The 16032-nt window shown below is 39.3% G+C and overlaps 2 protein-coding genes across 4 annotated transcripts in view; one reads left to right on the forward strand and one right to left on the reverse strand.

The window, feature by feature from the left end:
- The window catches only part of LOC107048323 (U7 snRNA-associated Sm-like protein LSm11), a 15915-nt gene extending 10910 nt beyond the window's left edge, over positions 1-5005 (reverse strand). The window contains exons 1-2 of the mRNA XM_015271458.2: positions 4835-5005; positions 4672-4726 (exon numbers count right to left, since the gene is read on the reverse strand). Of these exons, the coding sequence (XP_015126944.1) occupies positions 4672-4726; positions 4835-5005 (226 nt within the window). The remainder of the gene's footprint in view (positions 1-4671; positions 4727-4834) is intronic.
- Positions 1-16032, forward strand: part of LOC107048322 (ecdysone-induced protein 74EF) — a 102715-nt gene that overhangs the window by 31291 nt on the left and 55392 nt on the right. For 2 of the 3 annotated variants that reach the window (XM_015271455.2, XM_015271453.2), the window contains 3 exons: positions 8024-8281; positions 9152-9422; positions 9997-10101. In XM_015271455.2, coding sequence (XP_015126941.1) covers positions 8138-8281; positions 9152-9422; positions 9997-10101 — 520 coding nt within the window. In that variant the 5' untranslated portion in view covers positions 8024-8137. Of the gene's footprint in view, positions 1-4889; positions 5035-8023; positions 8282-9151; positions 9423-9996; positions 10102-16032 lie in introns of those variants that run through there. The other variant, XM_015271454.2, reaches the window with a different exon arrangement.

The raw sequence follows: 16032 nt of genomic DNA on the forward strand, positions 1-16032 counted from the left end.
GGGGGAGAGGGGGGAATAATTGAGGTTTAATTTCGCGGGTTTTTGGGGTTCTCTGGGGCTGTGGGAGGTGAATTTTTTTTTTTTGGAGGAGAGGGGTTGGGAAACGAGTGGAATGAAAATCGATTACTCGGTGTAGTAGACCAGTGGGATGATCAGTTTTTGGAGGATATAGGGGATTGAAGGGAGATGGGGACATGTTGGTGAGGATCTCTGAGAGTAATTGAGTGTTTGCGATTTTGTTGGTTTCCGATAGGAATTTTTTGAAACTAAATAAATCAACTTCAACTTCGAAGTCCCAGTTTTTTGGTAAATCTAGATGAATTTCATGAGGCCTATTTATGCAAATCTCACTCAGCTTTACAAACATTTTGCTGTTCCCAGATTGCGAGAGATTTTTTAGAAATTGATCCATCTTCAAGTGGTATTGACTGTTTCACGACTTTTCTAATGAATTAATTCACAAAAATCTTTAAACCTATCCACTTTAGAGAAAAATGTCATAAAACATTTTTTGCAGCCCATGAAATTTCCTATAAAAAGTTTCCAATAAAAATTTCGCCATCTCCCTTGGATTCAGAGATATTCGACAAAAACTTCGTGGTGAAACCAAATAAATTAACTTCAACTTGAAATTCCCAGTTTTTTGGTAAATCTATACAAATCTGGGGAAGAGGTGAATGTCATGAGGCTCATTTATGTAGATTTCTGCAAAAATTTCTCCATCTCCCTCGGCTTTTCGGAGACACCCACCAAAAGCTGTCACAGAAAAAAAATCAACAAAATCATCAGAACACTTTTCTACTTTCAAATTCATTTCCCAGCACAAGTTGAATCCAACGAAAAATTCTCCTCGCGACCCGCAAATCCTCCCAACGACTGCCCCCATTTTTCATTCCCCAATTAATTTAATTCAATCGCGAATTGAAATTCATCGTGACCATTATCTGGGTTAAATTCATAATTAAACATTGGGTTAGGTCATGTGAATTGAATTAAACTGTTAGTGATTAACGTCGGAAGTATTTCCGTCTCCAGCGCAGCCTCCGCTGCACTTCTAAATCTCCCTGTGACGCAATCCCCCCACCTCTCGCTGTGCCCCTCCCTCCGAGTGTTTATTTACGTTGAATTAAATTGACAAAAAAAATCCTAGTGTGCAGAACTACTCGTACATCGTGAAAATAACAAGAATGTAACCCTGTCTTGTGAACAATGCCGACACAATCGTTTCGAGGGAAGAAAATTCGCCTTCTCTCGTCGTTCTCATTCGTGGTATGCGTTCAAGTGCCTCACACTCTGTATTGCGAGGTCGACGCCCGGGCGCAACAAGTGCCGTCGACTCTTTGCGTGTGACGCGATCATTGCCCGGGTTATAGAATCAACGCTTTTTTTCATGGTTTGGCATTGCTGGATTTTTGGGGAAGATGAGTCAGTGCAAAAATTGGGAGAGAGAGAAAAATCCGGGCGGAGATCAATCGGCTTTCGATTTTTGGTGGATATCTCCGGATCCGTGGGAGGTGGAGAAATTTTTGTCCAGAACTTTTTGGAGGGAATTTTGAGAGCTACAAAAATGATTTCTTGACTTTTTTTGTGGAGTTGATAGGTTTGGAGATATTTGGGGATTAATGCGGTGGGAAAGTCGGAAAAACGATAATTTCAGTGGAACGCATCGGTTTTTGAAAAATATCTCGGAATCTAGGGAAATAGTGAAATTTTTGGAGAGTTGAGGGAGGTCTGCCTAAATGGGCCGCATGAAAATTCATTTATTCCCCGTAGAAATGAATGGAAGATGAACAACTGGGAATTCGAAGTTGAAATTGATTTATTTTAATAGCCCACAATTCGCTGTACGAAAAAAGTAATTATAAAAATTTCGCCGTCTCCTTTAAATTCGGAACTATTTCTGGAAAACTCACCTAAAGACTAAACGGACTTCAACCGTTTGACCACTTCGCTATTGAACTATAGTTATGCCCATAGTAATACCTGTGAATAGTTAAACTATAGTCGAATGGGTCGGTGAAAACGTTGCATGGATTTTCGTAAAAGCCATTTTTTCATTCTTTATGAAAAGGTAGAAACTCATTATTTTTTCACTGCACGGAGGAAACATTCAAAATACAAATTACGTATCTTTTCCGTAATTCCGGAGCGAAATGTGGTTGTAGGAAATTTTACGGAACTGTCACGGAATTTTTCCAGAGCGTTTCGTCATTTTTATCTGAATCGCCTCTGAAAAATTACGATGCCGTCACTTAAATTTTCTGAATCGATTCCGTAATCGATGAGCGAATTCTGAGTTCCGTAATTTTTACTGAGCATTTCTCTCCGTGCGCCTAAAAAAACCCTCTCAAAACCCTGAATTCAGGTCTCCCCATTCGTAAAAAAAAAAATCATCGCTTCGATTCGCAAAACAATGTCCCCCAGTTTAATTCATTAATAATCCATATTACCCACGTATGCACACACAAGTGAAGCGTGCATCGGTTATGTCGGCGCCGCGGGTTGAACCGAGGTCGACGCCCGGACGCAACAAGTGCTGTACACACAGACACACACCGCAATATCCACCCCACCCCTTCATTACATTTTAACACACGTTTTACCCTTCCCCCTGACCCCCTGCAACCCTCGCCCCCACCGCTCTTATGATTTTTCTCCATCATTTTCACCTCCGTGTGCGCGTTTTACGACCGCCGAAGACATTTCACCGGATTACCAATGTATAAATTCTCTCTCCTCCCCCCCCCTCCACCCCTCCTCCACCCCGCCGGGTGGAGGAGAGAATAGAGAGGAGAAAGAAAGGGGAGATAAAGGCGATGAGTGTGCGCACCACGCGTCCGTGTAAATATAAAACTGCACTGGGTCAGGGATCCGTGATTTATCAACTACCGAGAGCTATTGGCCGGCGGCCAACAGATATATCTACCCCTCGGGGCCGCGGGGAGGAACACCTTTTTCAAGCGATTTCGGATTTAATTTCATTTGAGGACTGGAGGTTGGGGGGGTAATTGGAGAGCTTGGGGGCTAGGGCTAGGGATTTTAGTTTTCGTTTGAGTGATGAGTTAAATTTTTTTTATAGATTAATTGAAATTTTTTAGATTTTTTATGATTAATTAATTAATTAATTAATTAATTAATTAATTAATTAATTAATTGAGATTGAAGATGATTGAAGGTTTCACGATGACATGTGTTTGGAATAATTGTTTTGGGAGAGAAAACGAGAGAGATATTTGAACGTTTAGGCGATGTTGATTGAAAGAGGAGTTGAGTATTTCACTGAGTAAATAATAATATCGAGAAAATGGTCCACAAATTATTATGAAATTTTTAACAACGAGTAATTCACGTGAACTTTCCAAACATTCAATTTTTATTGAAATTAGTATTAAACAACAACAACAATTTGGTATTAAATTGAATTCAAGTTGACACCATTGAAAATTTAAATGCAGCTGTTATTTAAATTTCAAAAAAATTGTGACAGTGAGTGCTGCAGCCCTTGATGCTGTGTACAAGGGCCTCATTGCTGGGGCCCTTCAGTTCATCTGAGTTACCGAATTAATATCCCTCAGAATTCTCTGTAAACCTATTCTCATTTTAGTTTGAATGTAAATGAGGACTGATGATTGTTCAGTTTTTTGGAATTTTATCAGTGTGACGGCACTGGCAATGAGATTTTAATTTCTTTGTTGTTGATCCCATTCTTCACACCTTTCTCCTCAATTTATTTTTCCTTCTCTCGTGATGGAGTCGAGGGTTTTAATGTTCCGTGCGGATCATCGCGAGCCGTCTTCTGTCCATGCCAGATCAGAGGTGAAATTGGCTGACGTTGAATGGGTTTTTCGTCGGGGTTTTGACGCGAGAATTGACGGAAGGTGACGGCCACTGGTGGAATGGAAACAATGGGCTTTACGTGCACGTTCATTGACGCACTCTGAGGTCAAATTCCCGGGGGAGGGGACTGGGTTGTAGATCTTTCGATTCATTCAAGTGGAGTTGGAGTGGGGGATCGTTAAATGTTGAACTAAAACCGTTTGGTTTATTTACATTTACATTTTTATTCTCTTTGATTCTCGGAACATCAGCCCTACTGTTTTTCATCTCGCTTCACCCTCAATTACTGCGCAATCCATTATTCAATGGTAATCAACATTAACCGATTGGTGAATTCGTCGCGAATGCAAGTCCAATTTTTCCATCTCGTTGAGCCGTGAATATCTCCGTAACGCGTGGTTCTAGACAAAAACATTTTTAAAAACTTTTCGTAGAGAATTAAATTCCCTACAAAAAATACCCTATAATATTTCTCTCTAAAACCAGTCATCACCGAGATAATTAACGCCAAAAATTCGCATCTCGTCGATTCCCACCAAATCCAAACTCATTTCATCACTTTCCTGATTATCAATTAATCCCCGTATCAATATTATGAAACGATTACGGTTATCTCTCACGCGTCTATTTACGCACTCAATCAATCCTCCCTCCACCCCCCTCCCATTGAATTCTCCCGCTTCCGCCCAAAGTTCGAATCGTAAATGGAGCCCCTGGCGCCATCTGTGAGGCGCTTCCCCCCCGAAAACGCGTGCGCGACCAGTCCAACCTCACCCCGCGTGCATGTCGAGTCGTGGGCTTCACGTGGCTGAACAAAAAGTCATGTCAACTCACCTTGATGCGGCAGAAACCTCCGCTTGTCCTCATTATCGCCCTTTTTCACGCTTTTCTGCAAAAAAACGACAAAATCGCACTTCAAACCTCAAAAAAACGCGAAAAAAGACTGAATTCTCCCGACAAAAGTGTAAACAACACATTGAACTCATCGGGAACTGACCTTTACGGATATTCCCTTGAAGGCAGACTCCCATTTCGTTAGATTATCGTACGTGGGAGCTCCAGGAACTGGAATAACAGTTTTTGGGGAGTACAACGCCTTGAGGGGATCGAAATTCTGAGCTGTCAGGTCGATACTCTCGTCTGACGAGCTCTCGGCATCGTCCGCCATGTTGGAACTGCGTGGCGCGCGGAAAAATGGTAATTTTAAACCCTTCAGAATTTTATTTCATAAAATAAAAAATCATAAATGGATTTTCAGTGTAAAAATGCAGATTTTATGGTTTACGGTTCTTTAGATTTTTTATTATCTCGGTAATGAGCCGTTTTGGGAGAAAATGTTATAAGAGATTTTTTGTGGAGAATTTCATGAACTACAAAAGGTTTCATATGACATTTTGCTCTAGATCCACTCATTAACGAGAAAATTAGACATTTATAAAAGTTGGGTAATTACAATTGCTGAATTTTTTAGATTNGTTTTTTGATGATCTTCACTGCACGATTTCTCATGGTCTTGGTGGGTAGCTGGTCTTTAAACATTTCAATCATGACTGAAAATTCTTTATATTTATCAGTGAATCTGGAGGCATTTGTAATAACATTATTGATGTTATTCGTGGTTTCGAAGAATTCCCGAAATTGTTGTGAGTTCACCGGGAATCCTATCGAGTCGTCGAGAATCCTACATTCAATATGTTCCCAAGAGTCAGTTGTGCTGCCGGAGTTGATCGACTCTCGCGATGTGGATGGAGATCGAGAAGCTCTAAATCTCTTCTTTTGGTGAAGAGCTCGTTTTCCCTCCGACTGGTGGGACTGAGTAGATATAGTGGATTCGGTGTCTGAGTGTCGTTCTGTATCCTCGTCGATTTTCTCGGCCACAGGAATCACCTCCTCAGGGGAAGAGGTGGGGAGTGACTCAGGGATCTTTTCTGCTGATGAACTTTGAGGTAGCAGAAAAGGGGGGGAATCGAAATTAGGATAGACTGACTTAGCCTTGTTGGAGCTGACGGGAGGGGGATCAATTATCACAGTGGGGGAAACAGTCGTTGTGGTTTTATTCCTTAACGCAGGGAAATCGGTGTGATCATGAGAGAGCTGAGGAGGTGTTGATGTGTTGGTTTTAATTCTATTAATTCTCACCGGACAATTTTTGGCAATATGCCCCTCTTCCTGACATTCAAAACACCCAGCGCTAACTAGAATAACAATGGTCCTGCCTTGTATGGTGGTTTCGAGACGTTTCGGTAGTTTGTTGACATCCTCTGGGGCGATATACGTTTGTCTCCTTTGACTCAGTAAATGGGCAATGCTTTTATTCCTAAATCCAGCTCTACAGGTTGTAATCGGGCCTGGGAGATTGATCCCCCTTTTATTCAGTTCTCCTTCTAGAAAACTGTCCTCAACTTGAGGAAATACGTGGCTAAAGAGAACTCGCCTATTCCTAGTGACATAAGGACGAATGTACACTTTTTGACCTGATACAACGATAAATTTCTTGGAGTCAATCAATGCATCCACAGTCCCCTGACTGTCAAGCCATACAATGATTCTACCCCTAATAATTTCATCCGTAGAAGACATTTTCGAAATAGGAACAACTTTCGTGAGGGCCATGATGTAGTCCTCGTGATTGCCAGGGGCTGTTTTATCCAAAATAATAGCCTGTTCGAAAACAAACTTGGCTGAGGACCTTGCCATAGTTACGTAAGAGGGTTTAGAACTGTCCTGAGACGGAACTGCACTGTTGGGAACTTCACTTTGGGAATTCATTGTTATTAGCGGGTCCGGTGGACCCACTAACTAAAATATGGTATAGAAAAATGACTATAATTGATGGTATTTATTTAATTCGCACTCGGATATGAAAAATGAGGAATACCTCCATTTGACTATATACCGCACAGAGCACTTGACAAATACGTCTCAGAAATTATCTCAATAATGAGTGATCGTATGAAAAAATTTCACAGGAGATTTTTTACGGAGAATTTCATAAGCTACAAAAAGTGTCCTATGATATTTAGCTCTAGATCCACTCATTAACGAGATAAATTCCAATTAACTAACAAACTCCTGAAATTCAACTGGAATTTCAATCCATCAAGTCTTTTCGCTCTAACCCTCATTAATTAACAACAATGGCAGTGGTAATGCCTTGTAGTAATCCAGGGTTGTCCCATCCATAACCCAACAGGAGACATTGAACCCCGGAGTGCTGTTCCCCCGGTGATGAAAGGATCGGGAGAAATGAATAAATAAAAAAAGTGAGATTTAAATACGTGTATAGCTCGAGAGGATGTTAACCTCACCAGAAAACTTTCTTTCTCGGCTGTTGCGATTACGTAAAATACTAGTAGAGGCTGCATAGAAAATGCAGCCACGAAGAGAAGCCGAGGTTACGCTCACAGGAAGTGAAACAACTAACTGAAAGAAAGTTTTCACTCGGTTTTCACTTTCATGGAAATGCCGGGGTCCCTGCCTCTTCACGCGATTTATTTTTTTTCCTTAGCTGAATGCCAGTGAATGAACTCTACTCCTTAATTATTTCGTTAATTAACTTGTACATTAATTGCCAGATTTAGTGGGATTCAATGGATGAGTAAATTTTTTTTTGTTTGTGGTTGATGAATTTTTTGGGTTTTGAGATATTTGAGTTTTAATCTACTTTCTTTGAAAAAAAAATTATTTCTGCATTTCTGGGGCTCCCGAGGATTTCATTACCATCAGAATCGTTATATTTTGCCGAAAGTCGACTTTCCCCCTGGAAAAATCCAAGATCTAATAATCAATTGAATGTGATCTTCAATACTCAACACGAAGACCTCATTTTTGATGAAATTACAAGATTTATCAGAAATTCCATGAGCGATTTGATATTAAATTGACTTCAACTTCACAACATTGAAAATGTCACATTTGGAGATAAAACCTTCTGTTCGACGTGGTCATGCCGTTTATTCACTTGCCCATCTCAGTTACCAAAAATTAATATCTCTCAGAATATTCTATAAATCTATTCTTACCTCAGTTTGAATTGAATTAAATAAAAATGTCACCAATCTGTGACAATTCTAAAGATGAAGAGTTCTAAATATAGAAACAATTTCAAATTCACTTGTTAATTCTGTCCTCGAAATTGACGTCCATATGAAATGTTGAATACTCATGGTTTGGGAATTTTCTTCAGGGCAAAGAGAGATAATTGTCACAAGGTGGGAGGCGGTGGACACTGGACGGTGATTTTGGATGTTAGCAGGCGCGGAGGTGGCTAAACAAGCCCCACCGCAAGGTACAGGTCCCAATGCCGGTCCCTGTATCGCAAACCCTGACGCTCACCTCCAGTCTTGTACCCAAGGAGGAGTCAAACATGCCCTTCATAGATGATGAACTGCTCTGGTGCCCCGATAACGATGGGAAGATGGTGGATCTGACGCAGTGCCTCCAGGTTCGTACGCTCCATAACAGCCCTTTGCCGAGATCTCAAGAGCTAGTGGATTGAGAGATAAATGCTTCAGACACTTTTTGTAGGAAAATCAATTCTCCACAAAAAGTTTCTTATGACATTTCGCTCTAAAATCACTCATCATCCAGATATCTCACTAATTACTGAACAATGTTGTCAACTCAATTTCCAAAAGTCATTTTTACGTCGAATTAGATGTCGATTTATCTCGATAAGAACTGATTTTAGGGGAAAATGTCGTAAAATATTTTTTGTGGGAAATTCAATTCTCTACGAAAAGTTTTTTATGACATTTTGGCCGGAAATCACTCGGTACGGAAGTATTTGTGATTCAACGAAATGACAAAATTCGATTTGCATTCTCGACGAATTCACCAATCGTTTGATGTTAATTACCATTGAATAATGGATTGGGGAGTAATTGAGGATGAAGCGAGATGAGAAACAGTGGGGCTGATGTTCTACATAGAGGAACGCGTTAAACTCGCGTCAAATAAACTGAGAGAGTATATTAATATCGATGTATCAATGAAATTGTATTAATTTGTTTACAACGAAGAGGAAATGTCACAGCTGGGTTGATAAAAATCCACATCGATTTCAAGTGATGAAAAAATGGTACTCCAAATTGTGACTCCAAAATTAAGGGTCACAAGGGCTATAAGAATCACGAAGGTCAAAGTAAGGGTCACGGGGGTTAAAATAGTGGCCATGAGATGGACAGTGTGAATTATATTCTCGAAAAATAAAGAAAATAAAATCGGAATGCTCGATGATCAATTGAACTTTTTTAAATTGGTCTCGCCACTGATGTGAAGGGATACGTTTTTAATTGTTTTCATAATATTTCAGGAAAGTAGTACTGGCCAGTCGGTTGAATTCTCCACGATGGAGTTGAATGCTCTTGTCGGTGCACCAGCTGCCCCAACCCATGTGCCTTCAGAGGAAGCTGAGGGTATGTCAGGGGTTAACGAAGAGCCCTTCGATCCACTCGACACTTTTCTCCGAGAATTGCAGGCGGATCTCGCTGAGGCAAGTCAACCAACATCAACAACAACATCAACCGTCAATTCTTACAGGCGGCAGAGGTACAATATCGCCGCGGCAAATCCACTTTTAGCAGGTGAGACACCATTAAATTTATATGGCCTGTAAATACGAGCCACCAGCCACGGTTACAAAGTGGGAAATTGTGCATTGAGTGCCAGGGAATTCATTTCAGTTCGAGGAAATGAATTTAGCCGCTCTTGGGGGAAAATTTAAATAGTTATGTCTGATGGGGGCTAATTGACTGGGCGTGCATCGGACCAAATGAGATATTGTGTAGAAAGTTTTTCGTTTTTATTTTTCATTCACTTGTGAGTTTTTTTTCTCGTGCATTGGGGGAGAAGATTGTTGGATAACTGGTTTCAGGGGAAAATTGTTGCAGGCAATTTTATATTTTATTCCTTATTTTTATCACATTTTTTTTTCTGGCTGAAAGGCAATTATTTTAGGAAAACTACAAATTCTTTATATTTATTTTTTAAATATCTCTAGTTCTTTTTTACGAAGTTCAATTTCCCCTAATTATTGGAGGAAGATATTAATTTAAAACTGATGGGAAACAATTGATAGTTTATTTTTTTTTCCTTTTTATTTTTGAAACTTTTTTTTTGAGAATATAAAAAATTCTAAATTCTGTTTTTTTATTATAGAAAAACTGGCTGCACCATCGACGCAAGTATCTCCGTCCTCCTCGATGCCTTATACCGCGAGGGCAGACATCAAAACAGAGAACCTCATGCCTGAAACCAGTAAAGGTAGGTGCCTTTATTACCTTTTGGAATCTGTCTTATCGACGACAAACCAGTCACTTACCTGTGGTCGGTATTGTTGGGCCCTCTGTCGATAATATAGGAATCTGCATTTATTTTTCTACTTTGTGTAGAAGATAAAGCAAAATGAGCTGAAGAAATTAATTTTCAAAAAATCAGCTTTTGGTGAATATCTCAGGATCTAAGGGAGGTGGAAAAATTTTTGTTGGAAACTTATTATCGGAAATTTCACGAGCTACAAAAAATGTCTTGTACCATTTTTCTCTAAAATCAATAGTTTTGGAGATATTTTCCAATTAATTCAATAGCAAAATCGTAGAAGGGTGAATTTCTTAAAATGTGAGGGAAATGGCGAACTTTAGTACAGCTGAGTGAAATCTACATAAAAGGGTCTCATGAAGGTTCGATTATTCCTCATAAATTCAAAGAGATGAACAAAAAACTGAGAATGCAAATTTAAAGTCAATTTATCTTGTTTCCCAATTTCGGCTCTGAGATTTTGCTGAATATCTCCGAAACCAAGCAAGCTGTCAAAATTTTCATAAGGACCTTTTTTATAGCCCTCACTCTGCCCTACAAAAAAGTCCTTACAAAAATTTCGCCATCTCCCCTAAAATCCGAGATATTCACCAAAAACGATTATTGCGCGTCATCGACTTTTATTCCACGCTAGTTTTCGATCGATATCTTCGAATCTACAGCTCCTAGCGTAATTTTCATTACGACCTTTCTCGAAGGTCTTCCTCTCCTCCACAAAAAAGGTCCCGATGAAATTTCCCCCATCTCCCACAGGTTCCGAGATACTCAAAATCCCCTGTTTTACCTGTTCACCGCGAAATGATTGCCTCAACTTCACGAAAATCCGCGAAGATGTCGTGCAGCACAAGTCGCGCTGATGTTTACCCATTCGCAATGTTTACACAATTGTCCAAAGAAAACCGGTATGTGGTTTTCAAACTCTGAAAGGAAAACCGGCCAAGGCCCTCCTCCGGACAAATTGCGAGCGGGCATCCGCGTTAGTACATAATTGCACTATCCATTCTCGTACTCAAAAGTGGGGAGAAATAACGCAAAAAGGAAACAAATCGCACTTTTTATCTCTCGAAGGTGTGCATCGGACTCGGTGCGCATTCTACGCATCGTGTGCTCATGCGTGTCCCAATTTTGACAATTTACAGCTCTTTCGTAATACAACAGTAATGTACGTGTGTACACGCAATTTATGGTGTTCGTGATCTCGTTTTATTTCGTCCAACTTCTGACTACAGCCTGTGGAGGACTGCAATGCCTCTTTAAGGTGATACAAGTGTCTTCTACAATAACCGAATTAATATTAAATTATTTTTTTCTATTTTTTGGGTCAAACTGAGAATGATGAATTGGTATTTCCATTGAACGGAGAGTGAGAGTAGATTTATAGAATCAGCCACAGACTTTGTAGACACAGCCTCAAGGGGTGCACTCACACTGTTACAAGTTTTTTGAAATTTAAATAACAGCTGCATTTGAATTTTCACTGGTGTCAACTTGAATTCAATTTGATATCAAATCGTTAATGGAATTTCTGATTAATCTTGTAGGTTCAACAAAAATGAGTTTTTCATGTTGAGCAATCATTGGCTCTCAAACTTATTGTGAAAATCCAACGTCAGATTTAATTGAATGTTTAATAGATTGAGAATTCAGAACAATCATTGCCTGAATTTTTTTGAGAATGGGATAGAATCATTTTAATATTTCCTCTTTTTGCCCGGCTACCCCAGGTTTTTCTCCGGCCATTGGATTCAGTATGATTTTTATAGTCTTCTAGTAGGTGAATTATTAATTTGAAAATAAATTTCATGAGAGCCCGCGATTCAACTGATATCGAGCTGATTTAACTGATCATCTTAGAATTGGCTTGTTAACTAAAAATTACATTTCAATATTATCAAATATTTTATTCACCATCAATCGAAAAAATTTAGCTCATAAATTCTATAATATTTTAAATTTGTTAAATATAGTTAAACTTTGAACAATATAAGGAGATTATCCTTTTTAATATTGTCAAAATCTAATATTATTGCCTGTCCCTGGCAAAAATTACAGAATTCTCCTTGACCATTAAAAAAAACACATTTACCGACAATTTACTGACATTGGCTAAACATCCTTAAAGAGCAGAAAAAAATGAAAACGAACGAGTCACTGCTGCATTATTCACCTGCAATCGATAACACAATTGAGAGATTGTGATATGATGACCCAAGTCCGTGACACCTATAATCTCCCTCCCCTACCCACCGAAATTGAGTTCACAAGGAAATAAATTCTAGACCTCCCCGGTGTTGCATTAGGCATGTGTCCCCTAACGCACTTGTTCGCTGTACCCTCGTTCCCTTGACCCTCCCCAAAAACACACATAAATCCTTGGCTCCGAGGCCTCTGGGGCCGGCCTGCACCACGGAAATAGATTCCTCTTGCTCATTTGACGCACATACAGCCAACACACATGTTTAAATGAGAATGGAACAGGTGTAGCTCTACCTTCCTTCCTGCATTTCAACTTATGCTCTCAATTCGTTTTAAATCTGTGACCTGATAATTACGCAACTTTTTTAATGGCGAGGAATTATTGCCTTCTGATGGGGCAATCATTATTCCATCCTCATCATTCAACGGAAATCACTACAATTATTTATTTCAATTATCGTTGACTATTGAAAATTAAAGAATTAAGTGAAAAGCGTCGCTTATCATTGAATGAACTAATCATTTCTATGATTAAAAATATCTCGAAAATAACTGGGTTTAGAAAAAAATGTCATAAAATATTTTTTGTGGAGAATTTCGTGAGCTACAAAAAAGGTCGAGAGACATGCGCTCTTAAAATCAACAGTCCACGAGATAATCGACGATTTCTCCACTCACAACAATCAATTTCAAAAAACTAAAATGAAATGTGGAACTATCGTGCAGTTTTTACGGATTACTGAAGAAAAATGTAATTAGATAAAAAATAAAAACATTTGAAATCGCGAAAAAATATGGATGGATATTCCAGGAATTTCAGACACCTCGTGTTAATGACTGACGTTCAAAACTATACATAGAATAGAATCCAGTGAGATTGTCACGCAGCCTTGGCCACGGCGAAAGTGATACACGTACCACTCTGAAGACGAATACTCTCTTGAGTGTGTTTTTGAAATCGAGGCATTGCGTGAGTCCATTTGTACTCAATTCTCCACGATTATTTTTCCCTATCACGATATTTTCAATGAGAAATCGCACGGCTTTCGATATCTAAACAGATATTGGCAATTATTAATTAAGTTTGGCAGTCATTTGATTATTCCTTTATTTTTTATTCAATGATGACTTGAATGAATGATGAATTCCATTGATAAATCGGAGGTAATGCCATCATTTTCGCGGAGAGTATCTCTATTTTCATCTCTAGAAATTTCAATTCTCCAATAATCGAAGAGAAATGTCTGGGTCGAGAATATAAATCCGCGCTGAACGGATTCAACAAACGGGGGATTATCTCGAAAACCGTCAGTCCTGCGGAAAAATGTATTCCGACCTTTTTTGTAGCTGAGAATATTTCTAAGAAAAAATTTATTTGACGTTTTTTTGTAGGATCAACCGTTGTTGAGATACTCGCGAATTAAGGAAGAGAAAAAATTGATTACTGTTGTATTCTATTCAATTTCGTCTGTGGAACCCACAAATGTCCGATGAAATCTCGTTCCTCAGTCCCAGCCGATCCCCAACCCGTTGAAAAACCTCATGAATACTTGAAAGACTCCCTGCAAACCCCTGCTACATCCGCGAAACCTTAATACCCACGTAGAAACCCGCAATAACCCCGATAAATATCAAATGGACATGGAAAGTGATATCTAATGTGTTCCCTCTTGTTTAACTCGAGCTAAAGGCTAAATATCTCACGCGACTGGCCTACAAAAGGTCGTTACCTCCACTCCACTGTTAGCTAGTCTGAAAGCTCGATAGAACGTTCCAGAATTTGAGGAAGCGAACGATTTCAGGGGTTCAGTCTGCACTGTTAGAAAATTACTCTTGAAATTTCAAATAAAAAATCATGAAATTTTTAACAACGAATGCACATGAACTTTCCAAACATGTTGTTATTGAAAAATCAGTTGATTTCTGGGATATTCAATGAATTTGCAATTTTCAGGTTCAGATTAAGGGTCACAAGGGTCAGAGTAAAATTCTAAATAAGGGTCAAGGGGGTCAAAAATCAAGAGTCAGAAACTAAGGGTCACCGTGTGAAAATAAGACTCCCGAGGGTTGTAATGAGGGTCAGATTAAGGATCCAAATAAGGTTCACGAGGGTCGGAATGAGGATCACAAGGGTCAGAATAAGGATCAGGGGGGTCATGTGGGAAATGGCGAGTGGACAAAATCTCCTGTTCGACATGGTCATGACATTTATTCATTTATTTGTACATCTGGGTTACCAAATTATTCTATAAATCTACTCTCACTCTAGATTGAATTGAAACAAGGGCTGATCATCTTTCCAATATTTGTAATTCCATCAATCTGTGACAATGAGATTTCAATAGTGAATATTGCCAATGCTTAAACAATCATAATTCCTCCATTGTTCATCGCATTTACGAAAATATCGCCAACGAAAATGCATTAATAATCCCAATGAAGATGCAATAATCTTTCCATTTTCAATATTACAACACGAGATTGAGGGAACCCAATGGATTGGCTAATAGGCTTCCTCATATTGCCACACGTATGTTGCGCTGACAACTGTTCACCGTTGAGTTTGAAAGTGAATTCAATATGGCCACCTTCCAGTACATTTACACTTGCATTATCAAAATGAGAATTCCTCTTATTAGCGCATGTGTTGGGGAATTTCAGTGATGGCTTTGTTTGTCGGTATTGGATGTTTGTTGCCACGATTATGCTGGAGATGTGTTGACATTTTCTGTAAATCGGGGTCAGGGCTTTCAATAGCCGCTGAAGACTGCGAACGCCCTAGGCCATGATTCCTCGTCTACGTCTATTACGCTCGCTTTTTGCGCTTTTTTTTTCTCGCGTTTTTTCAATTCTGCGGAAGCTCAGGGTTTGAATATTAATGAGGATGAAGGAGAGAGCAAAAAATTGTGCTCATGCTGATGTAAACAGCAATTTATATATTTTTATTTTGTAGGAAACGATAGGCGGAATTTTTTCCCAAGGAAATCGACCAGAATTTGATAATTTTTTATTGAAATTTTTGTTGATTCGTGAGACACGTGGAAAACATGAAACCTTGCGATTTTTTAATTATTTTGCGGAAGTCTATTTGTAAAAAATTGATAATAACAGTGGAATAGGGAAGTGAGTCAGAGTTTTTGCTGAAATTCGTGTCGAAAAGGAAAACTGTTTTTTAGGAAATTTCAAAAGCTACAAAAATGCCTTTTAGACATTTTTCTCTAAAGTCAATGGTTTTAAAGATATTCATGAATTAATTCATTCAAAAAATCGTTAAACCTATCAGTTATTTTGGAAAATATCTTACAATTCCCCTCAACAACTTCGCCCCATATTTTCAAGGAACAATCATGACGTAAATATTGCCTGTGGTAATAGAATCGCAATGACTGCACAATACTCCTGCACCTTGAGCTGGTCAGTATCTGGCATTTCGCCTGAGATCTACATAAAGATTGCTCCCAGTGTTGACAGATCGCCGGCCAAGGTCTCCCCCCCTCCCCCCCGGTACTCATTAATAACGAGAGCCGCGGTTCTAATCCCCATGGAAAAACAAAATCCAAAAATACCCCTCACAATTCCATAATAAATGTCGAAACGTCTGCAACAACCCGACTCCGATCCCCAGCGGCAGGTGGACGATTCACCGAAGGGGTGATCACCTATTAACCCCCCCCCCCCCCC

Source organism: Diachasma alloeum, unplaced genomic scaffold, assembly GCF_001412515.2.
Source record: "Diachasma alloeum isolate Michigan unplaced genomic scaffold, Dall2.0 Dall_scaffold_00186, whole genome shotgun sequence".
NCBI classification, from domain to species: domain Eukaryota; kingdom Metazoa; phylum Arthropoda; class Insecta; order Hymenoptera; family Braconidae; genus Diachasma; species Diachasma alloeum.